This window comes from Felis catus, chromosome A1, assembly GCF_018350175.1.
Source record: "Felis catus isolate Fca126 chromosome A1, F.catus_Fca126_mat1.0, whole genome shotgun sequence".
In the NCBI taxonomy this organism is placed as follows: Eukaryota; Metazoa; Chordata; class Mammalia; order Carnivora; family Felidae; genus Felis; species Felis catus.
The window spans coordinates 208,834,272-208,859,567 of record NC_058368.1 but is presented as its reverse complement, the minus strand read 5'-3'; the positions used below and the strand labels follow the sequence as shown (position 1 = coordinate 208,859,567).

Here is a 25,296-nt window from a genome sequence, read left to right as displayed (position 1 = left end):
TCAGCAGTAAAACGTCACGACAAGGAATGACACCAGGATTACCATTTCCCCGGGTGTCTCCAGACATGTGAAAATAAACCACAGGAGACACACTGGTTTGGCTTCAAGTGCATCCGCAACTGTGCCCGTGACCGGTGACGGTGGGCTCTATCAGATGAAAGGAAACGCCCAACCAGGGACACCAGCCCTGAGCTTCTGGTGACGTCGGCTGCCGGCCAGGAGAATCTGGATGGCTGTTTTCTCTCCCTTCCGGTTCTCTGTAGCTGGATCTCCCTCTACCAGGCTCCCCCAATGGCTGCCTTCCTCCTCCTCCTCCTCCTCCTCCTCCTCCTCCTCCTCCTGTCTCCTCCTCCTCCTCCTCCTCTGCCTCCTTGGTCCTCATCTTCCGTTCTGGGCAAACATTTCCTGGGAACCTTGGTCCCTTTCTTTGCACTGTAGCAGGAATGCAATACACAGCGGTCTCTGGAGCCCGAGTCAGATACATCCACACCTTTTAGCGGAATGCTTTCTTAGAATATGGTAAACCAGGTTGTCATCTAAAAACGACAGGTCGTCGTCATAGGCGATGGGTCTGCAACATGCCTGCCCGACTTTGTCACTCACCAGCCTTCTGTTTTTGGATAAGTTTTTTAATATTTTGTCGTACATTGTCTCAGCTGCATCACAGGAGCCGCTGCAGTACCTAAAAATCAGTTCCTCCTTGGTTTCGTAGCCCAAACCCAGGTCGGTGACGTTCAAATGTATCGCAGTTAAGACACAACCCCGATTTCTGCCCCTCTGGCCTCGCCGACCTTTCCCTCTGGAATTCTCCGGGTTGGCGGCCGCCGCCTGCCGATTCCGCTCTCTTCTAGGCGGCAAGGCCATTTGTTTCTCGGGTGACCTTTTCAGTCTTCTGATGGTAGCTTGAATAAAATCCATGACGTCGTCAAACTGATCAGGATAATCCTCTGGCATATTTGCTGTTCAACAAGGAAACAGAAAAGGTCACGTGAGATGACAGCGATCCTTTCAAGCAGTCTGCTACATCAAAGTGCCTCCGACAGTCAGCCAGGATGGGACCCACAGCGGAGCCACCAGCCAGTTAGGCTCCGTAACCACTGTCTTCCCCCGACAACAGACGCTAGAACGCACCCACGTCTCCACAGAAGGAAGCGTATCCAGTTAAAAGGGGAGACTAGCGTGGTGGGTGACACATTTCCTTGCAGAAAGCAAATCCTTAGAAGCGCACCTTTCATTTGCATAACAGCTGCCGTGCTGAACGAGTCTGTATTGAGGTTGCTGTGAGCAGGCTGATCCTTGAAGGCCATTTTTCACGGCTGCTAATGGAAGCTAGAGGAGTGGCTCTCAGATGTGCGTGTGGATGAGAAGGTGCGGGATGCTCACTGAAATGCAGATTCCCGGCCCTGCCCTTGGTGGAAGGTGCGGGGAGGGGGCCAAAGAATCTCCATTTTTAGTGAATTCTGATGTAGGTGACCCGCAGACCGTACTTGGAGAAGCCCTGTCTTAGAGGGCGAGGATCGGGAAGGATCCTCCACCACTGCCACTCGCATCTGCAATACGGAGCACTCTTCCCCAGAGCCCCTCCCCGACTCGACACCTCTGGGCGGCTGACTGGGACCAGACCCAACTTGATAGAACCAGTGAAAAGCTCATGGATCCAACTGTATGTTAAAACTTCCTTAAAAACTTCCTGGCAACCTACTTTTCACTGACCGAGAGACTACCGCTTCCTTGGACCAGCATGACTTAAAAAAAAAAATTACAGCAGGGGAGACTGGGTGGCTCAGTCGGTTAAGCGTCCGACTTCGTCTCAGGTCATGATCTCGCGGTCCGTGGGTTCAAGCCCCGCGCCGGGCTCTGTGCTGACAGCTCAGAGCCTGGAGCCTGCTTCGGATTCTGTGTCTCCCTCTCTCTCTCTGCCCCTCCCCTGCTCACACTCTGTCTCTCTCTCAAAAATAAACATTAAAAAATTAAAAATATATAGTCATACTGTGAGAAGACATTTAAATGTATCAGCAATCAATGGGATGCTGTTTGTGGGAGAGGCGGCTTGACCCCGGGGTGGGGCCCAGCCTCTGCAGCCCCGGGATTCCCGCGGAGGACACAGGACAAGAGATGTAGTCTTTACGGAGATCACACAGAGGAATGGGGAGGCGATGCTTCTCAGATGCCCGAGACCTCTGGGTAAGAGCGTGAATTCCCAATCCCTTAGTATTTTCTGCTCTGTTGCAGCATTTGCTTTGGCTGAGCAAGTAAGAGAAGAGGAGCTATTTGAACAATTAAATACATTTCTTTTTTTTATTAAAAAAAATTTTTTTTTACATTTATTTATTTTTGAGAGACAGAGAGAGACAGAGCACAAGCAGGGGAGGGGCAGAGAGAGAGAAGGAGACACAGAATCCTAAGCAGGCTCCAGGCTCCGAGCTGACAGCACAGAGCCCGACGTGGGGCTCGAACTCACGAACCATGAGATCATGACCTGAGCCAAAGTCAGACGCTCAACCAACTGAGCCACCCAGGCGCCTCAATTAAATACATTTCTAAAAGAAGAAAGCTATTCAAACCCCTGGTTATTAGGTCCTAGACCTTTTATGCTCCCTCCATCCCAATTGTAGGTAATTGAGCATGTTTAGGGTTGTACGCGGCTTCGAAAAATACACCTCAAAATAGTTGTTCACAAGAGCGAACTACGTTTTGCCAAGACCATGGTAAAGCAGAGAAGGGTTACACTGTGCCTCACCCATGGCACACTGTTTTTTCATGCACTGATTGTTAAAACAGATATCAGGTATCCTATTGTGTGAACAAAACCCAGCTAACGCAACTTAACCATGTCTACTGATCATTTGGTCAACTGAGAGACCTATATTGATCGATACTCCTCTATCTAGGTTATATAGAATATATATATTATATTATAGGATGCATTGTAATGAAAAGAGTGGAGATTGTGTGGAATCCCCAGAACACCTCATTGTCTGATACCTAAAATTTGGCTGTGGATGTCTTTGCTGCATGGAAATCACGAAGCTGCTTCCTGGTCTGAGCCCCAACATCTCTGCCTGGATTCCCACCGCAGCCCCTGAACTCCTTCATGCCAGCCTTAGCCTTCAGTCTATATTCCATTCAGCAGCCAGAGCAATAGTCCTAAAACCGTTAATGCAGGTCATGTCCCTCTCTGTTCCAAACCCTCCAAAGGCTCCCCATTTCTTTTGGAGTAAAAACCAAAGTCCACACTGGCCTAAGGCCCTACCTGACCTGGCCACCCCTTCTCCTCCAGCCTTTGTTACGTCTGAACCTCATCTTCTACTTCTCTTTTCCTTTCTGCCACTCTAGCCTCTCTGGCCTCCTTACCGTTCCTCACATACAGGGTTTCTCAACTTTAGCCCCACTGACATTTTGGGCAGGATCATTCTTTGCTATGGGAGGCTGTCCTCCCATGTTGTAGGATATTGAGCCGTATTCCTGGCCTCTGCCCAGGAGGTGCCAGTAGTATCCCCCCACCCTCCTCTAGACATTGCTTAATGTCCCTGGGGCAAAATCATCGTGAGTTGAGAACCACAGATCAGACACACAGGCTAATTCCCGCATCCCCTTCACATCTCTGCCCAAATGTCATCACTACCAAGTCCTACCCTGACTTCCCTGTTTAAAATGCAATCTGTCCCCAAACCCGAATTCAGACCCTCCTCCCTTGCTTCCCCGCCCCCAACTATACAGTCTTCCAACACACTGTAGGACTTATTTCTTATGTTTTTTTATTCATTGTCTCCTCTAATAGAAAGTCAACTCCAGGAGGCAGGGACCTTTGCTTGGCTTGCTCACCAATGAATCCCAAGTGCTTAAAATAGGTCTGCCCCCTGGAGGCCCTCCGTACTTTTTGAATGAATTAGGGCACTTGAAAAAGCACAGAAGAAGGAGTCCTTAATTTTTCAAGGGGACACTTGGGCTTCAGTTGAGAACAACACCATTATGAAATATAACAGGCTCCAAAGTAAACAGGAAGCCGCGATGATGCCCTGAGTGGCACCATCATTTTCCACCTGAGAGGTAAACATCCAGCTGCAAGCTGACTTTCCTTTCCAGTTTCCTGAAGCACTCACGTGCTGTCTCTCAATATCCACCTCATGCTGAGCCTGGGAAACGGCTCGTGCTCCATGGGACGGACACCTTCCCAGGGTCTGGCGTGGAAGGGTACTCTGAGTTTGTCATTTCCTCTGAACCACTTTCTAGCTGACTTCCTTAGGAAGTTTTCTCTTCTTAAAACACAAAAACCTTGAAATCACTCTGGTTTAAAGAAACCAGAGTTTCTTATTTTGAAAAAGGAGCTGCTGACACTGTGCGATTTTTTTTCAAGAAGAAGCTTTGAAGAGGAAATTAGGTTTAGTTGTGCTCAGTTTCAAAAAACCATGCTCGTACAGGAATCCGAACTTCTAAAATTGATATATTAGGGGTGATTAATCCAAGTACAAAAAAAGTCTTCATGTTCCCCCCAAAGACTCTTTGTTTTACAAAAGGACCCACATGAGGGTCCCCCTTCCCAACCCTGCGCTCCATTCGAGAATTCCTGAATGGATCAGTAACTTAAGAACCTGGGGACACAGAAAGTTAAAATCGCTTAGGAATCAACTGAAGGTTAATCAGAAATGAGGACGAAACATTACCAAAATTTTAACCTAAACTCATGGGAAAACATTTGAGTTGCAAAAGTTCAACTGATACTGGTTTAGAGACTTATTAATTTATGTAACAATAAATTACATAATTTTGTACCACTGGAGTTATATATAATAACAATTTGAATCAGTATATATAGTGTTCTTATTTATTGCCTGATACTTTCAAAGTTCCCCCAAAACCTTTTCCTTCCTTTTTACGACATCTTGACTGCATGGCTTTGTCCACTGGTTGTGCCCGCCAGATAAAATGCAGAACACCCTAGTTAAATTTGAATTTCAGGTTAATAGCAGATAAATTTTTAGTATAAGCAGTCCTAAATAATGTTTGCGACATACTTATACTTTGTGATGAGAATATTTAGTCCCTTGATTTGATATCCCACCTGGCTTTTTCAGGGTGATGAGTGTAGCAGTGTGAATGTACCAATCACCCATGCTTTTGGACGAGGTGGTGAACAGATCATTGATCCTGAATTAAAAGGCTTCCAGGAACCTGGAAAGCAGTCAATAAATGTTCAATGTTACACCAAAGGGTATAGCTAATAAGAATTTCTCATTTGATGGGAAAATCCCCCTCATACCTTATTGTTAATGTGGAAATATTTATGGAAGCCCCAGGTTCAGGGCGGAGGCGATTCTTATCGAGTCGAAGGGTTCTTATTTTCCCCTTCTCTTTTTCCCTTCTTTTCCTTCTTGAAAAATAGAGCAAAAAATAAATATTCATCTTGCAAGTCTTACATGGATATGAATTTTAGAAACCAGAAAAAGCCAGAGAACAACTAGACCTGTGTCTTCCAACTAAATTACTAACTCCAGGCATGTTGATGCTGAGTTCACTTATAGAGAGGTGCCTTAATTTATCAACACTAGGCATTTTGGGGGCATAAGGAGCCATACGCCTCACCGCGCCTGTCCTTAGAAATTCTGCAGAGCCTCGAACGCAGCCCCGGCAGACCCACAGCTGCCTGTATCTTCCAAGAATTCATGTCACTGAGGGGAAACAGAGGGGCTGGGCTTTGGATTAGTTCCTTAGATTAAAACCTAATAGCATATCAGTTCCTCCTTCCTCCTATAAAGGGCTTGGCAGAACGTCTGCTACACAAATAGCCTTCATTAGTATTAACTTTGATAGTAAAGTATTTGCAAACCACAAAAAAGGAGCATCATTAAAAAAAAAAAAAACTAGGTCAAACACTTGCTCATTTCCCAGACACAGTTGGAGGATGTATCTGGGAAAAACATGTCCATCTAAAAGCTAACGTTTTTAAAAAATCAAGATGTTCAAATGCATTTAAGTGATCCTGCAGTATGCAACCACATATTCTGGCATTATTCTCTTTAAAATACTTTAACTTTGATGTGTCCTTTGTATAAACAGTGTTATTTAAACAAATGAGACCCTGTACTGGGGCATAATTCTGGGAATAAACCATTCAGAGTGAGACTTTGCCTGCCTCGATTATGGGGAAAATATAGTAAAGTCACCTCAGGAACAAAGGACTGGGATGTTGCCTGTTTTGTAAAGGCAGTTGAGTTTTTATAGAAACAACGGTAAGGCCTCAGAGTAGTCCTTGGAATAGGCTACCTAAAAAGTACATAATTCAAAACATTATCTGAGTTGAGTAGGCATTGAATAGACAAAGCAGTCTCCTAAACGTTAGATTTCTCTTAAAAACACTACAGGTTATTAACTATATTTTAATCAAAGAGGTCATTTTATATTCCTATCAAGTTGTGTCCTCAGCCCAGGGGCCTAAGGCAGCCTTCATTCAGCCTGTCTTGAACCCATGGGCCCCAAAGGAAGGCAGCACAAAGTTATCTATGAAGCAGTGAGGAGATAACGCCTCACCCGGAGTAGGAATGGGCTCTGAGAATGGAGGGAAGGCCTCTGAGGCTCTGAGGGTTCCAGAATAAAGGGGGCTGGCTCCTAGGACCCACAGTACCTCCTCTTAGAGGAGCTGTCTTCCGGGCCAAGTAAGCCTCAGGGATGCAGAGGCCCAGCAAGAAGGCCCAACTATTTCTTGCTCTGGGGAGGACCAGCTTCTGTACATAACTGTAAAGCACCCAGCTTCTATGGACTAGAAGGGCAAGGGTTAATACACTGAGGTCCACAGAAGTGAGCTGCCGCTTCAGCCAAGGCCACACAGGTGGGGGGGGGCGCATCTGGAACCAGTGCCTGAATGGCTTTGCTCCAGGTGGTGCCCTTTCCGGTATGAGGCCACGGAAGGCCAAGCCTGGGGTTGCTGAGTGCTGGGCAGTCTGTCCTCCCATGCAGAGCCTCTCCTGAAAGGCCGTCCACAGATGGGACACAAGGGGAAAAACCCCTGCGGGTGGGAATATTTAATCTGATATTCTTTACCCACCTGTGCACCTGGTAAAGTACAAACTGCTCCGCAGTTTCATATGTATATGAAAAACAGAAGTTCCATCTATCTGCACACATATATACATACATATCTGTGTGTATGCACATGCGCACATGTGTGTTTACATGAAAAGAATCAGCCTGGTTGATTAACTTCTCAAGAAAATTCCCAACTAATGTCATTCTTTTAGAATACATTTTTTTACTTTTCTTTAAAAAAATTTTTTTTAAGATATTTATTCATTTTTGAGAGAGAGAGGAAGAGAGATTGAGTGCAAGCAGAGAAGGGGCAGAGAGACAGAGAGGGAAGACAGAGGATCCAAGCAGGCTCTGCACTGTCAGCACAGAGCACGATGTGGGGCTCGAACTCATGAACTGTGAGATTATGACCTGGGCCAAAGTCGGACGCTTAACCAACTAAGTCACCCAGGCATCCCTGTTTTTACTTTTCAATAAGATACAAACATGATTTTCATCGCTAACACTGAAATGTTGTAAGAACCACGTGGTGGAGTCTTAGCTTTAAAATTCCTCACATTACAAAATTTCATCATTCTATATTTAAAATAACTTCCTGGATGCGCTTAAAAATATTACCAATATAAAGGTAGGAAGGATGCTTACTTTCACACAATGTTAACTTTAAGGCCAACAACATCCCTGCAAGGCTAGAGATTGCATATTACCTAACCTTACAGATCAGGAAACTGAAGCTTAGAGAAGATTAAAAACAAAAAACAAAAAACCCACATTCCTCGTAAATGTGAACTCAGTTGGTTTAGTTTTTAAAGCTCCACCTGTTCTAGGGTCCCAGGCCACCTATTTGTTTTTAAGTAAAAATTCTACTACCATGCAGCTTTTCAAGTCTTGAGGCATGTGGTAATTTACTCTGGAGCAAGTGCAAAATTATGCTGATTTCACCTGTACACATTTACCAAATTCAGAACAAGAAGTGAGATATCGACTTTTGTTGGAAAATCCAGTACGAACCGAGTTACATGAAGGAGATTCTAAAGTTAGGCTGCCCTGAGCCACAGGATACAGTAAACTGTCTCTGAAAATGGAAAAGCCATGCCTTTCAGGGGAATCTCCCATGCCCTGGTTCTTGCATATCACTCTAAGGCAGATCTGGCAATTTCCCAGTTAAAACCGGAAAACCAGCAGCCAAGGGTGGTGGCATGGCAGCTTCAGACAGAGAGGCCCCATCTCCGGAAACTTCTCAAACTCACTCTGGCACCAAATGATGAGGCTCTCGCTGTAGAGCCTGGAATTACAGTCTGGGGTCAGTCCCTGACCTTGGACTCGTGACCCTGGACTAGTTGTTTAGCCCTTCTGAGGTTAATGAGACCTTCTCTGTCCACTCTCTCCCCAAGTGCTAAAACCCTAACATGCAGGCAGTCTAGGTCTTGGTGGGGAATTCATTTTCGGTCAACCCTGTTAGGGAGAGGCCCGCCTCTGGCTGATGCTGCAGGACCATTCTGCTCAGGGCCCCACAAAACCCCGAGGGAGGTATTTTATAAGACCAGCGCTCTGACTCCTGAGCTGTGGGGCCTTCTCCTTCCATGGGAGGTATTTTAGGTTCTAGCGTTCTCAACGTTTTCGGTTTACCTCTTGCCTAAAGAGGTGAACTGTCTCCTCTCGTGGGAGGCATCCTTACACCTCAGTATGTATCTATAAAGGTAGGGATGGAGCCGATGACTTCTGAGGGGACACAGTACACCAGTATGCTGTCATCCTTCTGTCCCCATCAGCTGATAGTCAAACGCTACACTTGCCATTTTCTTAAAATCTCATTTTTATCCATTTCTGTTTTCGCTGCTTCAAGCACGTTTGGGTCATACCCGGCTGATGCTTCCAAGGCTAGAATCGCCCACGGTAACTGCTACCAAATGCATCATAGATCCAGTTTGTCTTGGAAGCTGTTGCCTGTTGTTCTTATTTGCCCCTCAGTGACCTCTGAAATGTGTGGTGTTAGTCCATGAGAATGTTCCAGTTCTCTGGAGAGTTCTACGGCGTTTTGTCATCTGCTATTTATAAGCGTTGATTTTATTCACTCATTTGAATTAATTAAAAATAAAAAGTCTACAGGTCACTAAGCCCCAGAATGCTGATGACCGTCCTTGCTTTCCTGTACCAGGCAGAGTATTCACCCAGTGTGAGACGGGCTGTCCTAGCTATTGGGTACTCTTGGGTTACCTTCAAGAGGAGTCTATGGCAGCTCTTTCCCAAAGAATAATCAGCGGTTGTGGCAATTTACTAAGTCATTGTGACCACTGCCGGAGCTACCAGTGCATTCTCTCCGTGACCCGTGGTTTGTTGACAAGAAGGCATGACACGGGTTTATTTGAAAAGTATTTGCGTTATAAAAACACCAGTGTTTTGTTGTTTAAAAAAGCATTTCTGGATCCTCTCAAGGCAGAGGAAAAAGACCAGCGAGAATGCAAACCATTTCAGAGACTAGGAAAAGGAGCCTCGGGTACACTTTTAAAAGCCACTTCGCTTTTCAAAATGCCATTTTATTCACTGTCTCCACCTACTCTGACCAGCATTGCACACGAGTATTAGTTATACTATCTTGAATTTTTACCTTACAACTTAACTAAGAAAACTTGTCATGAGTGTAATGGAAATTATTCCATGAATACAAATAGCCAAAAAACCTCACTCAGGAGGAGACGGACAGGATATCATTTTGCTATCCAGATTCTCATTGCCCTGTTCTGATTTCCACCTATGTGGTCCATGCTTTTATTACAGTTATGTTAATAATTTTACAGTAATACAGCATGGCTCCCCTGGGGTGAAAACGTCCATTCTCCTGCTTTTAAGTCACAAACACACCCCATAGGGCGTCCATTTGTTAACTAATCCATGAACGCCTGGTGTGAGCTAAAAGCACTCCATAGTCAGCAGTAAACGCCCCATGCTAACAAGCACACACCATGAGCTCGGCTATTGCCTTTATAAAAAATTTATGGGAAGGGTGAGAAAGTGACCCAATAAAATCAAGTGCGCAAAAAGTCAATTGAAAACATAATCCCTTCTGGTGTTATCAGAGGCAGGGTGGTTTTTGAGGGGAAACTCGAAAGGAACCTGGAAGCAAAGGACCCTTGGCTTCTTCCTTCCCACAAAGCCCTGCCTGAAGCCAGACGCAGCAGAATGTTCCAGGGTTCTGCATCCTACTTCCCTCAGCCCTCCCCAGGGGCCGTGGGTAAGAGGAATATGCTGAGGGTCTGAGGGACTTGGGCACGAAGAGGAGGGATAAAAAGAAGATGAAAGGAAAATAAAGGGGGTGAAAGAAAAGTGTTCTCAATCATCTGGGCCAGTTCCATAGATTCCTGTAGTCAGATGTGAGGAGAGACTTTCTACCCCCCAGTGAATGAATTTACTGGCATCTCAAAGACTCCTCATGAAATCAGCTATACCTATCATTCAACAATGATTGGCATTTACAAAATCCCAACACCTGACTTTTCTCTTCCTGACATAGCCAGAGGGGTCAGATAGGAGTGTCTTGGGCTGGCAGGAGGGGACCTGGGGGGGGTCTGGTCACAAGAGTGAGTTCCGGACTCGGGCTGCCCTTGGTCCAGAGTCTGGCTGAGTTGCTTAAGCCTGCGGAGTCCCAATTTCCCCTTAAAATGGGGATAGTCCCATCTTTACCACAATGGAACAGAGTTTTCTGCTCAGTGCCTGAAAACATTTAACCAATGGGGTCTGAAGTCCATATGGTTGCCCGTGACAATTCTTCAGCGACACCTACACGGGGGCAGCAGTGTGAAGATCAACTCTGCCTGTCTGCACAAAGCCAGATTAGCCCGAAGGAGGTGCAGACACTGTCCCTTGTTAGTCTGGTCTATTGTGTTCCCCAGAGCAGAGGGCCTGGAGCCCCAGCAGAGCGGTCTGAGGTCTGGGTGCGGAAGGAGCAGGTGCTGTTTGTGCTGCTGCTTCTGTGCTCCCCAGAAATGCCCGAAAACTAACCACACAAACACCCACCGAGTTCACAGCCCACGAATGATATTTTTGTGTCCACTATGGGTATGGGTCCGTGTTTTCACACTGAGCAGGCAGGTGTCCTGCTGAGGGCACACGAAAACTTTCTACAGGTTAAAGGAATCAGTTTCCGAGGTGCTGCATCCTGAAATCAGCCTACGAACGCTCCTGTGGCGGGTTCTCTTTTCCCACGTCCCCTCCTGCGATCAGCCTTCCACCTCAGTGAGAGAGGTGCACTTCCTGCCCATCTCACTCATTTCACTGGGAAGCCCCGTCCAGGGGATGAAAGCTGCAGGTGCCATGTGAGGACAGTTCAGGCCGCATGGCTCTTTGGGGCACACTGGGATCGGGTGGCTCCCGACATGAGGACACACCATCACAAACTTAGTCCCAGGACGTTTACCCGGATCTCATAACGTGGAAACAATCACAGAAATCCACACTGAAGGGCAGTCTGCAAAATAGCAGGCAAGACATCAGATCTTTTCAAAACTGTCAATGTCATGGTAAAAAAAAAAAAAAAAAAAAAAAGCTTCAGAGCTATTCTAATGGAGAATAAAGAAATATGATAATCAAACGCAATTTGTGATCCTTGATTAAGGAGAACAAACTACAAAGGACATTATTGTCACAACTGGGGAAATCCGAATATGGGTTATCTATTGGATAGCAGTATTATTAAACTTCCTGAGACTGACAACTGAACTGTGGTTATATAAGGTCAAGTCCTCGTGCTTAGAAGGTACGTGCCGAATATTTGATGTTATGTTTGCAACTAATTCTCAAGGAAAAAAAAATTTTTCTCAAAAAAAAAAAAAAGCAAAATGCTAAGAGGTCAGTCTTGGTAAAGGATACATGGGTGTTAATTGTATTGTGAACTATGTACTATGAAGTCCCATACAAATAAACCAAGATATTCTGAAGTGGGTGGTTCCATATTTCCTTCTGGCCAGGCACTCACAGCAAGGCTCTGGGCTTTATCTGTCTGTCCATCCACCCATCTGTCTATTCATCACCTAATTAGGATCCAGAAGTGTAATGGTTGTCAGGGATATACATTAACATGTGTCTTTAAACTGAAAATGAAGTAATATCTTTTCTGACCCAAAAGTCAATTAATCTGGGCTGTAGTTTGATGGTTTTCCACGCACTGAATCAACTAAATTTGCAGCTCCAAGATTTTGCCAATCCCCTGGAAATTATATCTCGTACAACTATTAAGCTTGTGATTAAAAAATTATAGATATCATCTCAGAACTGCACAATAGTTTTTCAACATTCTTTCTGCAGGTTTACAAACAAAAAAGTTTGAAGACTTTTAAAACCATGCCTTTCCAGGGGCACCTGCGTGGCTCAGTCGGTTAAACATCCGATTCTTGATTTCAGCTCAGGTCATGATCTCGAAGTTGGGGAGTTCAAGCCCCACGTCGGGCTCCACGCTGACAGGGTGGAGCCTGCCTGGGATTCTCTGCCTCTCTTTCTCTTTCTTAAGATAAATACATAAACATTAAAAAAAAACAAAACACCTTTCTACCTCCATTACCTTATTAAGGTCATGCCAAAGTGGGTTTTGTCTCTACTGAGCTAACTGGTCAATTCCCAGTGGTGACCCAAGCTCGGCCTGTGCAGATCCATTTATTCCCGCTGTGGCGATCACTCTGGTGCTTGTGCAGTCACCTGTGGCTTCCCATGTGAATGTCCCCTTTCCCTGGGCAAAATGGGAATGATCTGAGAATGAATGCCTCCCAGAAGGCCTCCCGAATGCTGCCAGCCTATCAAACATTCGAGCAGACCTCACTTTGTCCCCAAATGTTCAGGAGCCTGCTCTCACTGCAACAAACATCAGTGATATAGAAGTACGTACAGAAATTCACGTATCCCTCCTTAAAAGCTTCTGGTCTGGATTTCAAAGTAGCTATTAATAATATAAGCCTAGGCCGGCTGCTACCCAAATGGAAATTAAAAAAAAAAAAAGGCTTAAAGATAAAGATAATTTAATATTCCTTGCTTCTATTAGCTTGCTCTTTTGATTTTCTTGAAAAATCTGTGTTTCAGGGTTAGTGAATGTATTTTTAGCAAGCCAGTGTTTGTGTTTTCTCAGTCTACTAATACGGGAACACAGTCTGTGTTAAGCCAAGAAATACTGGCTTTGAGACCAGAAGTCTGAGGTCTAAATTTCGGTGTCATCACTTACTAGATTTGTGACCTTGAGCAGGTCTCTGGGTCTCATTTCTTATTCCGTAAAATGGGGATACAAGTATCTCCTCCTTTCCAGTAGAGCTCAAACTTCCTTAATTTTAGCATAAGATATAAAACTTACTCATTAAAAACGGAGTTGACCACGTGGATAACTAAGAAGCACTATGGCACTAGCTTTATTATTCAGCTTGTAGTTGTAGTTATTCACTTACTGGAGGATTAGTAAACTGTGTCTATGCCTAGAAACTTTTTACAAATGAGGGCACAATACTGCAAAATGAAAACTACACCTATGCCACCGACTCCACTCGTGAGCGGCCTGTGTACCTGAGTCACTTCTGCAGCAAGAAGTTCAGCACAATCCCACTCCCAGCCACCTGCCTACATGAGAGGCTCCAGGGGTGCCCTGCTGCCATCAAAAACAGAGAACCCCTGGGGCGCCTGGGTGGCTCAGCCGGTGACACGTAAGATTCTTGGTTTAGGCTTAGGTCGGGGATCTTGTGGTTTGTGGGTCTGAGGCCCACATCAGGCTCCACGCTGTCACCGTCAGCGTGAAGACTGCTTGGGATTCTCTCTCTCTCCCTCTCTCTGTGTCCCTCCCCCACTCGTATTGTCTCCCTCCCCCCGCCAAATAAATAAATAAACTTAAAAAAAAAAAAGCAAACCCCTTCTTCTCCAGGATTTTACAGCATCTCATAATCTGGGTATCACCTACGGAGATATCCTAAATTTCACACCACTTCCTGCCACCTGTTCGCAGCACTTGGCGACTGGTCTGGCCTCCTCCTTGTATTCACCACCTGCCCCTTCCCCATATCATAGTCATAAATTTGCCTATGCTTCTCCTGAGTCTGGAATGTGCCTTTTTCCCTTTCCCTTCCCTTCCTAATACCCATCTTTCAAGTATGAGCTCAAATCCTCACTCTTCCCTGAATCCTTTCCTGCTATGATCTCTAAATCCCAGTGACCTCATTGCTAGGAATTCTTACCATGACCTCAGCTAATGTAAAGCCCTTGGTAGACATATCTATCTGTCTGACTGCTAATCCGCCCACCCACCCATCTGCCTATCCATTGTGTGTAACTAGATCACGAGCTGTTTAAATTCGCAATTTTGTCTTTTTGAAGCCACACAACACCTAGCACATTAAAGATATTTAAGACTTGCTTCTTGATTGAGCTCAAGTGATTGATTAAATAAGTGTTTTAATTGAATGAAGGTGCTATGGACCATTAAGGGCTAAATAAATAAAGATGAAAGGGATGTTAGGGGGGAGAAAAGCCCTTTTATTTTTATATCAGTGAAAGCAGAATCTTTTAAGCATAATTCTTAGGCTGTTGGGTCAGCTGAAGGTCCTAAGATTGGCCAACCCAAATTAAGCCTGAAATAGGTTTCACTAAATGGCGACAGTTTGATATAGGTCTCCAGACTGGGGCCAGAGTGAGATACTGGTCTCAGATCTCAAGTGAGGAATCCGTGCTTCCTAAAAGGGTCTGACATGCAATTTATTGATTTCAGGAGCCTCATCCCAAGGGGCAGGGCCCCTTTTCAGCTTGGGAAGTTAATTTATTATAGTACAGCTCATTCATACAGCCAGTAAAGCAAGAAAAAGCAATAGGTAGATGCTTATTTATTCCAAATTCTATATCCCATAACATTAGATTTGAAACTTTAACATTTAACCAGCTTCTAGAAGCTTCCTTTGCTGGATAACAATGGGCTGAACATTTACTAAATTTCACTGAAAGTTTTTTGCTGGGTTTCTGAACCAAATTAAAATAAGCATTTTTAAATTAAATATCCAACAGGGATCACTTAAAACAGAAATACTCAATATAGGTAGCCTCCAAACCACCCCCTCAACCCCCATCATTTACACAAGGGTCTGTCTGCCTTCGTGCAGTGGGAGAAGAGGGTCACCCTAACATGCCCACGGGAAGCTGGTGGGAAAAATTTCACAGAAACTACATGGGCTCAGAAAATGAGGAAGAGAAGGAGGTGTGAAGTCCAGGAGGAGCCAGGGAGCCTGACCCGGGGTGAGGGGGGTGGGGGGCGGGGGGTGGGGGGATGCGGTGGTAGAATTCCAGGCAAGGCCACCCTGACTAGTGCTGACCAAATGATGACTTCAGGGCCCAAAAGAGCCTGCCTGTAAGGCTTGCATTTCTTTCACTGTCCTTACTATGTTGTGCTACTTGAAATTCCACCATTTAGAGCAATGTCTTGGCAGAGGCTGAAAAGGAAGGGGGAGGCCAGAAAAAGGCGTTCACTGGGCTGTTGGAAGGAGGAAGATGGCGACTAACAACGGCAATACTTATGGGGCATGGGTTTTACAGCGCATTATCTTGTTTAACCCTCATCGCAGCCCCTGAGACGGTTTTAATACTGTCCCCGTTTTCCAGATGAGGAAACTGAGGTTTAAGAGAAAAGCAATAGCTGGTTATGTGCCCAGGCTGGGATCCAAACCCTAGTCTGATCTGACTGTGTGAAGTGCAACGCTTGCCTGTTGAAATTCCCTGATTTCTTGCTCTGTGCCCTCTTTCTGCAGATTATGGGACCGACACCCCAGGAAGAGGCTCTAGCCTAATAATATTGTGAATTATATTTTAGCTATATTATGGTTTACACCTAGATTTGTGTGGTCCAGCCCAGGCTTGATTTATAAGATTGTTTTCATAGAAAATTTTGTCACTTGCTACCAAACTGGTGGAATATAATCCCATCATATTACCATAAATTGTGCACTACCTATAATTATAATTTAACAAATGCTCACTGTTTCTTCTTGGCTTCTAGGCACACCAAAAGTCCACTGTCCTAGCCCAAGGCAGTTCATGTTTAGTTTTGGTTTACAATACTGCTTAAGCGTACCACACTATACATCTACTAGGATAGTATGTGCCGTGAAGGCAGAGACTTTTGTCTATTTCATGTACCAGGGATTTCCTAGCACCTAGGACAGTGCCTGGCACCTGTAGGCAGACATTATTTGTTGAACAAATAAATGTTTTTAGATCACAAATTTTATTTTATTTTTTATTTTTTTAATGTTTATTTTATTTTTGAGAGAGACAGAGAGAGAGAGGGAGAGAGAGATACAGCATGAACAGGGAGGGGCAGAGAGAGAGACAGAGAGAGAGAATCTGAAGCAGGCTCTAGGCTCTGAGCTGTCAGCACAGAGCCCGACATGGTGCTCAAACCCAGGAACTGCGAGATCATGACCTGAGCCGAAGTCAGACGCTCAAGCAACTGAGCCACCCAGGCGCCCCTAGGTTGCAAATTTTAAAATCACATGCACTTTCTGCTTTTGCTTGTGAAACACAGAGCTGCCATATACAGCCGAGATCCAGCATACATGACGATTAACGAACCTTTAATAAATTCAGACAACCTTGTGCAACAGGGTTTGAGTCACTAGTTGAAGACCTTCCTCCCTAGGTAGCAAAACCAAAAGCTCTGCATCTCAGTGGTTTGGGGAAACTGGTCCCAGTGTCTGCAGACTGCCACCCACCGTGGTGGAACTCTGGCACTTTGGACACACTGCTTTACCCTGAGGACCACAAGGGGTTAACTTTCAGCCCTACAATGCTGACATCTGCTAATTTCACCTTCTTTTTCACCTCCTAGGTTCCTCGCACCTGCTCTAATCACCCTTTGAAGAAGATACTGACAGAAAACAAAAGAAAAAGATAGCTAAAGGGAAAAGTCTTGGATGCCCCAAAGGGAAAACCACAAGTCCTTGAGTTTAGACAAGTTCGTAGTTGCTACAGGAGGTAGCCCCAGCCCTTTTACTTGATAGCCAACCTATAGGCAAGCAAGTGAGCCAGCTCTGCATTCTATTTGGTGGTTCACCTTGTGATGATGCTAGAAACAGAATTCTGGCCATTTCATTTACATTGGGAGCAGAACACATACAACCTCAGGAGTGAGTGCATGCAGTCCAGCCCCCTTTGAACAGAGTGGCTGTTAAGGTGGCCCGAAAGAGCCTTTGCTCAATCACTGAGTCACAAGCATTTGAAAATAAGAGGGGCGATTTTCGAATGAAATGAGTGACTTAATGTTTTCTACATAAGCCTTAACCAGTTGCACGGTGTAGAGTGCAAGATATACATGTCAGCACTGTGACAGGGGCATGCTGACTCTGGTTGAGTGTTCGAAGTCTGCACATTGTCATTATTCTGCCTTCCCTGCACTGACAGCTTGCTACCGAATTGAACATACCTGGAAAGAAGTCAACTTGGCTTACAATGCAGCTCAGTTTCTCTTTGGAATGTTTCCGTTTCAAATGTCCTCTAGGATCTACTGGGTCTTGCCATAGATAAAACAGAATCGGGTGTGTTCTGCTGGTCCAAATGTAAATACAGTAGTAGGAATCTTGTCCAGTGATGACTCAGCATCAGTTTTGGAAAAGGGAAGTAATGTCCCTTCTCCCACCAGTCCTTTGCACACCCTACCCTGCCCTAATCAGTGGGATTATGCTACCTTGTTTGCTTTGTTACCGGTTCTATCTTACATGGGGCACAGGTTTTCTTAGAGTATTATCAAATCATAGGGATTCAACCCTGACTGCACAATAGAGTTACCTGGGGGACATCTAAATCTCCAAATGCCCAAGCCACACCCCAAACCAACTAAATCAGAATCTCTCAGGGTGAGGTCCGGCATCAGTATGCCATTAAAGATCCCCAGGGGATTCCAGTGAGGTGGGGGGGGGGGGTGTCTCTCCTCCTGAGCCTTTACCCAGAGGACAGTTAGGGCAGGAACATGAAGGCTAAGGGGACAAAATCTCATAGCCATTGGCGTTTGGGAGTGGAAAGGCCTCCCTTTATGGCATGGTTGTAAACTTCACTGAGGTCTAAAGTAAGTAAGTAACTTGTCCAAAGTCAGAATTAGTTGAAAGCAGAGCCAGCATTGAATAAGCTGAGGTAGACATGATACTAATATGCTAATTAAATTTCCATGAATTAATCAGCTTCATAATCAGGCCCAGTCATATTTCTCCTGAACATCCTGGCTAGAGAACTATTATCTAACACTGTTCCTGTTCCTCTGGCCTAGGCTGTTTGAGTGAACGAAAAGCTGCTTACTCAGCTCTCATGGGTACTATTCTGAAGACAATGGCACTAAGGGGCATTTTAAATTTAAGTTTCTGTTGGAGAAACATTTATATACTACTACTACTACTAAACATTTATATCGTTTAGTATATTGTTTAGTAGTAGTATATTTATATACTACTACTACTACTAAACATTTATATTGTTTCTGTTGGAGAAACATTTATATACTACTACTACTACTAAACATTTATATTCTACTAAAGTAGAAATTCATGGTTGAAACCGAAGCCTTTAAAAATAGGTTTATACACGGGCGCCTGAGTGGTTCGGTTGGTTAATTATCTGACTCTTGGTTTCAGCTCAGGTCATGGTCTCACAGTTGGTGGGACTGAGCCCGGAGTGGGGCTCTGGGCTGACGATGCAGAGCCTGCTTCGGATTTTCTCTCCCTCTCTCTGCCTCTCCCTCACTTGTTGTCTCTCTCTTTCAAAAATAAATAAATTTTAGAAAAAAAAAATAGGTTTATACAACTAACTGACAGAAACCCTTGGAACAGTTACTTTAATTTCAAGGGATCAACGGATGTTCTTTTCCTAACCCCAAGTCTCTCCTGAAGTCTTAATTTGCCTTAAAAAATGCACTTTTCCCCCTTTTCTTGGGACTTCTGGAAGAAGATGCTTTTATTGTTGTAATTAAGCATAAAATGAGCACATCACGTTTCCTGCACTGTTTTTAGCTCAAGGCCACTAGGTTTGGGGGACTCTTTAGCATACAACTGACTTGCCCCGGGGGCTGCTTCCATTGTGCACTTGACTTCAGTTTAAGTACAAAATAGCTAGAGGGAGTAGCCAGGGTGACATCCAGGCTACAGCTCACCATTGCTTTATATCGGGGTTGTGTCACATTTTCTACTGCTACCTCTGTTACCTACATATTTCCCCAATAACCTCTAACTTTTAATGTCTGCACATACCTTGCTTTAAGCAACAGATAAACTTCTGAAGAGCAGAGGGTAAATTATATCAAATCACAGTTGACATGCCCTAATAGAGTGCCATCTAAAACATTTTTGAGGGGGAAATCACAGTTATTTATTTATCTATGTAGTCTTTTCTTAAGAGTTAATATTGTCGCGTGTGCAGTGAACTACAGCTTTTTCTCCCCCTAGTCCTAGCTAGCACTTTTCACCGTTCAGGCTTTCTAGAACCGGAACTTTTCTGAACAGATTTGACACTACCCAGATGCTTGTTCTGGAAATCGAGGCCCTTCTGTGTTTTCTCTGACTCTGGCTTGGCTTTGGAAAAACCTCAGCCTCTTCCCTTGCAAGGGCAGTTTAGGATGGAAATGCAATTGTTTTCAGAATTCGGCACAGCCAGGCACACCCAAACAGATAAAGGGCTTTGGAAGAAAGGAAAAAAAAAAAAAAAAAAAAAAAAAAGGGAGTGTGTCTACAGGATGGGGACGCTTAGAAAAGGGGAAGGCTGTGTTGGTTTCCTATGGTGGTGGTAGTGGTAGCGAAAATATCTGTTCATCGCAACGCTAAACGGACAGCATAAACATTTGATACCCCCTGGGCTGGACGAACCAGCACGCGTCATATAACGACCAGGCGTCGGGGCCTTTGGGCGGCAACCGGCAACCACACCCTGGGAGGGGGCTTACGCGCGGGCGTGGGAGGCCGTACAGCAGTCCCTGCCAGCTTGGGGTGCGTGCGGGCGGCGGGTGGGGGTGCGTGGGGGACCGCCGGCGGCCCCCCCGCGGGGAGGGAACGGTTCTTACAGTCACTGCTCAGCGCGAAGGGCGCGCGGCGGCGGCCGAGGGAGCGGTCTTCGGCGGGCGCCTCGGGAGGCCTCTTACCGGCGGGCAGCGGGAAGGCGGACGCGGTGTGGAGCAGCACCAGGCAGACAGCCACGACATCCCATAACTTCATCTTAGAGTCCCGTCCGGCGGCGGCACCTGCACGGGCGGGGAAGAGGACCGGCGAGTGCGCGTTAGGCCGGGACGCCCGGGACGCGGCATCCCGGCGGGTCCTGGTGCCCCCCTTCAAACTCGTCACGGCCCTCCTCCCGGACGGCTGCAGCCCAGCGGTTCCTTGGACATCCCGCGCCCTCCTTCCAAGTCCCGTCTGCGTCCCAGGCGCCGCTGGCTCTCCACATCCAATCTATCTACAACTGCCCTTCTCTTTTGCTACTGGATCCGGGGGTCAGATTTCCCAGCGGGGCCGCTGCCCCTGCTCGTACCAACACGACGACAGCACGATACCCGGCCAACACGACGAAACCAGTACTGGCATCCCCACCTCCCCATTCCCTGGGAACGACGAGGCAGCGACCACCCTGCATCCTCAGCCCCAGTTAGAGACCTCCCGACCTTCCCGGCAGCTCTGGTAGGTCCAGGGAACCAGCCTTCCACCCAAGCAATCGGCCAGCTTTTCGTTTTAGGAATAAAATCAAGGTCCCTCTGCCCGGGGTCCTGATCCTGCTGACAGGGGCAGGCCTGGTGGCCCGACTCACTCCACCCCAGCGCTTCATCACTCACACTTATTTATGGAAGTATTTTGTTGCTGGACAAGAAGTTAGTAAGGACTTGGAGAATTTTGGCCTGAACGGGAATACCTGCGTTATGTTATTTCCCAAAGCGTCAACTCAGTTTAAATTATTACTTCCACCTTTTAAGTTATGAACATTAAACAACGTATGAAAGACCTAGAGGAGCATAAAGTAAGCGCTCAATAAATGCCCCAGCATTGCTGTTAGGTTGCATTTGTCTTGAGAATTTTAATCCTTCGTGGTATACCCTAACACGCTCTATTTTATTTTTGCAGTTTTGCGAGATTCTGGCCCCAAATCCCTTCACCTCCCAGAGGAGTCTCGAGATCCTCGTGCCCCTGCCACGGTCACTCCGAGACAACTGTACGCCGCCTCTGACGCTGCGGAGGCGCACGGGCACCCGAAGGCCTAGACCACGAAACGGTGCGGAGTTGGGGCTCAGTTCTCAGAGACCGGGGTTGCGTTTGGCCTCCCAGGCCTCAACAGCCCTAGAAAGGCGGACTGCGCAATCGCAGTTGGGGGCGGGCGAGAAAAAGGCACTGTCAACTCGGGGCTTGCCCCACCCAATCAGGAGGTGGAGGGGACCCAGGCACCTCGGGGTGTGATGTTACCCAGTGTCTTCCCAATGTCAGGGTTCAGTTTCCAAGGGAATTCTCAAGTGGGAACTACGAGATTCATGCAACTGATTATCCCCTCTCCTCCAAATACGATTCTAAGGAAAATCTCCTTGAACTTTTCCCATGGGAGAGAGCAAGACGGTTTCCAGGTAAAAGCAGAAACTTCGGCCTGACATCTTTCTATACGTTCCCAGGCTTACCCGCCTCCCTTCCAGCAGCCCTACCCCCATCTCCACCCAGAACTCCCGCCCAGATTCCCTTGCAGGCCACCCGGGGAAGCGTTTAATTCGGTCTCCACCTCCCACCGCTGCGGAGACGAATGCATTTTCCATCCCTCGGGAGTCTGTTCGCTAAGCAACTGTGGGGCTCGGGGCGTTTGTAGAGGCTGGGAACTCCAGGCAACCTGTAGCTCCGGGCATCTCATGCCGCACTGGCTGGTTTACAAACCCGGGGGGAAAGGTCTGGGTTCTGGCGCAGCGGCCCAGGCAACACTGCACCCACGCCGTGCAAAATGAGCGCACAGAGAGGAATGGGGGGACGCGAGGCTTCCCGCCTCCTCGCCCCGGTGCCAGCTCCAGGATGCGTGCGAAATGGCTGGCGGCCCTGAGGAGCAGGGAGCAGCGGGGTTAATGCGCCATTCCAAATCGAGGTGCCCGCCAGCAGGAAGCGACAGAGGCACCAGATTTCCCTTCCGCATTAAGAGGGTTTTTCCTTTTTTTCCTGCTTGGCCGACGGAGAGCTTTTTAAATTGGACGTGGAGATCCTCAATTATAAGTGTGGAGAAGTTGGCAAAAGAGGAAACAGTGGAAAAGTCCCCGCTTGGCCAGAGGAGGCTCCCGGCTCCCATTCCCGCCCGCGGCCGGGTGCGGCGCAGGCCCGGAAAGCACGCTCCCACCTCCCCCGCGACAGGGAGGCGCATTCTTCCCTCGGAGCATCGCCGGGGCCGGCTCTACTCGGGGCGGCTCTTTAGTTCCCGGTATCTGCTGGGCGAAGGAAGAGGCGGGGGGTTGGGGCCTCAGCACACACAGCGATCTACTGGGACGCTTTTCTCAGAGCCCATCTGGGCCCCCCAACTCATCCCTCCTCCCCCCCCCCGCCCCTTCCCTGTTTGTCCCCTAACCGCTTTCTCAAAGCACAGCTGCGGGACGTGTTTCCGCCTGCAACCAGCCGCCTTTGCTATGCGCGCGAATTGCTTAACGCGCTGCCTGCCACGTGCGGTAACCACGCTTTCCTCCCGAAGTCGGCTCCACCAGGTGCCCCCGCACCCATTTTTGTACCCCACAGGACGCCTCCCCTCTGCGCCCCGGACCATCGCCGCCCGCAGGGAAAGGGCGCGTCGCGGGCGCCCGCACCGGTGGTCCCCAGGCCCGCGGCGGAAAGGGCGCCCTGGAGAGCCGCAGTGCCGGCAAAAGCCGCGGCTCACGGTGGGGCGCTTCTGGGTTCCCAGCACCAGGGGGCACCAGAAACCGTCCGAGTCCTGTAGTGCCCACGCGAAAGAGGCTGCGTCGTCTTTTAAAGTATGAAACCGGTGAACAAGCACCTCCCTCCCTCATTCCCCGTAATACCAAATTACTCCCGAAAATTCCGGATGTGTTCACCAGTGTTGCCTGCTCTTCAGGCTCCGACCCTTCATCCTCTCCCCAGTTTTCCCCTTCCCACCTCACCTGAGCTGGTGTCTCAGTAACCTTTTAGAATTCCCCCTCCCTCAATTCCCCGCATCCTCGTGATAGCTTCCCCGGGGGCGAGTGCCTCCGCCGCCCGTGCCCCCGCGCCTTCCTCTGTCTGGCAGGCTGGGAGGTTTGGGCATTGCCTTCAAGATCCAGGGCTCCGGGAGAGAAAAGGGAGGCGGGGTGGTGGGGGGCGTGCTGTAACTCCGAGTTTTCTTTTTGGAGTAGGGACACAAGTTGCTGAAAGATGTATTGCTTTTCTTAAGTGTGCCTCGTGTCCTAGCCTGACGGAGAACTTATTTCCCCCTAACTGTTGGGCCCAAGACCAGGGGAAAGAAAAAGGAGGGACGTTTTCTGCGTGCAGTCTGGGGAGAGGTCTCTCTGTAAGGGGCCCGAGGCCATATTCCGGGGGGAGGGGGGACGGCCGAAACCCTTTCGACAGTGGGCTGGGACGCTGCGGGCTCCCTGGGCATCTGACACTTGTTGAAAAGGCGACCCTGTCCCAAACCCCGCCAAACCGAAGGTGTGGCTAAACAGGGCGCTAGAGTTGGTCCGGGCCGGGCGGAAGCCCAGCGGCTCCTACTTTGAGGTGGAGGAAGAGGTGCGTGCGTGAAGTTAAGCTGCATTTCTTCCTCGGAATACTTTAAATGTACATTCAAAGTACTGTGGAGTACGCTCGAGCACACCGGCGGCAGGGGCCGGAAGAGTTGTGTTTGTCCCCGCCAATGAGCAAAAATGTTGGGAGCAATGGGTTGGGCAGCACCCCCCCTCCCCACCCGGGCGCGCGCGTCGGCTCTGCGGGCGGGTTTGCCACAGCCCAAACCAGGGAGGCGCCAGGAGGCTGGGGGTTCCGGTAAAAGGCCACACCACTCCCCGATGAGGGTTCGTTTTCACCGGGTGGGTCTGGTAAACCAAGCCACGGCGCAATCAGCCCAGAGGTGCAAGGTAATGGTGGAGGGTGTTATTGGGAAGGTGGCACAGTACAGGAAAAAAAGGTCACTAAAATAACTTCGATGGCCTGGCGGAGACATTGAAGAATTTCAAGAAACTGATGGAGGCGGAGACTCAAGTCCTGGACTGTCCAGGCAGCCCCTCTCCTAACCTCGACGGCCATGGTTAGTTGGGGTTGCGGGGATTATCAAAGTGCAAGCAATCGGGTTCAGAAAAGGGCGAGGAATGTAGCTTTGCAAGACAGCACCCTGGAAGAGGCTAGCCCGCTATTTTTACGTTCTCAGCACCTTTGCAGCAGTCCCCTCCACGGTGTGCGCCTTCCCTCGGAACAGACCCAAATAAGCTCAATAGTAAGTTATACTCCAGACTATGGTATCTCTGCAGCTGCACGTCCAGAGAGGACACTTTCTGGTCGCGGTGGGTTCAAAGATAACCCCAAACCCGCACCGTCCTGGGACTTGACAGAAGAGCGCCCCACCGAGTCGGGGAGGGAAACTGACCCTCTCGGGCATTCCAGGGGTCCACAGGCATCGGGCACCAGCGCTCTTTGCCCACGTGGAAAGGCAACGGCATCTCTGCAAGGCCAGCCCCTCTCCCGTTCAACTTCTCTCTCTCCTCTATCCTCCCGGCGCCTCGGTTCCATATAGTCTTTCCTCTTTCCAATGTTACCGCCTGCTCTGGGGTCCGGCCGCGCCCCCTCTGTCTTCCGCGCCCTGCAGGCCGCCGCGCCCTCCCGCCCCTTGCACCCCCGGCCCGCTTCCCCACTCACCTCGGATCCGGTCTCCGCAGACCCCCAGTTGGACATTAACTCCAGGAGCCCCGAGTCCCAGCCAGGAGCCCCATCCGGGCCAAGGGCAGGAGCGCAGAGCCCCGCCCAACAGGTCAGGGGCACGAGTTCGAAATCCTGGGGCAGCGAGGGCGCGCTGGAGGCGGCAGCCAAGGCTCCCGCCGCCGCCGCCTCGAGAAGGGCGAGGGATGCCGACAGCTCCTCCGCCGATGCCCTGCACCCCCAGAAACCGAGGTCCGAGCAGCCGCCGCTGCCTTGGGTGGGGGGGTGACACGGCTGCGCGCGCCGCGCTCTTGGCCGGGGCTGCGCGGGCCCGGGGCGCGGCGGGCGGCTCAGCGGCTGCGGCAGCGCTCTGCGCCTTCTCGGGGCGCAGCGCTTGGTAGCACGAGATGGGCCGGGCTGATGCTGCCGCCGGAGCTGAGGTCTGGCCTGGAAA

General features: G+C 48.3%; 2 protein-coding genes and 1 non-coding gene across 5 annotated transcripts; 1 reads left to right on the top strand and 2 right to left on the bottom strand.

Moving 5' to 3' along the window:
* Positions 1-344: 344 nt before the first annotated feature.
* Positions 345-25,099, bottom strand: GDNF (glial cell derived neurotrophic factor). Of its 2 annotated transcripts, none has more exons than XM_006928045.5 (3): positions 24,843-25,099; positions 20,069-20,245; positions 345-959 (listed from the first exon to the last, which is right to left on the bottom strand). In XM_006928045.5, the coding sequence occupies exons 2-3, from the start codon at positions 20,217-20,219 to the stop codon at positions 475-477; spliced, it is 636 nt and encodes a 211-aa protein (XP_006928107.1). In that variant the 5' UTR covers positions 20,220-20,245; positions 24,843-25,099; the 3' UTR covers positions 345-474. The 2 variants fall into 2 exon arrangements, with proteins under 2 accessions (XP_006928107.1, XP_044893949.1); XM_045038014.1 differs by having other exon boundaries at positions 20,147-20,245.
* On the bottom strand, positions 2,437-2,521 carry TRNAQ-UUG. Its single transcript has one exon. It is a non-coding gene; the product is annotated as a tRNA-Gln (tRNA).
* Positions 20,243-23,391, top strand: LOC123380209. 2 transcript variants are annotated; one of them, XM_045038013.1, is made up of 2 exons: positions 20,243-20,675; positions 21,114-23,391. In XM_045038013.1, the coding sequence occupies exon 2, from the start codon at positions 22,046-22,048 to the stop codon at positions 22,976-22,978; it is 933 nt and encodes a 310-aa protein (XP_044893948.1). In that variant the 5' UTR covers positions 20,243-20,675; positions 21,114-22,045; the 3' UTR covers positions 22,979-23,391. The 2 variants fall into 2 exon arrangements, with proteins under 2 accessions (XP_044893948.1, XP_044893947.1); XM_045038012.1 differs by having other exon boundaries at positions 20,243-21,009.
* Positions 25,100-25,296: the final 197 nt, after the last annotated feature.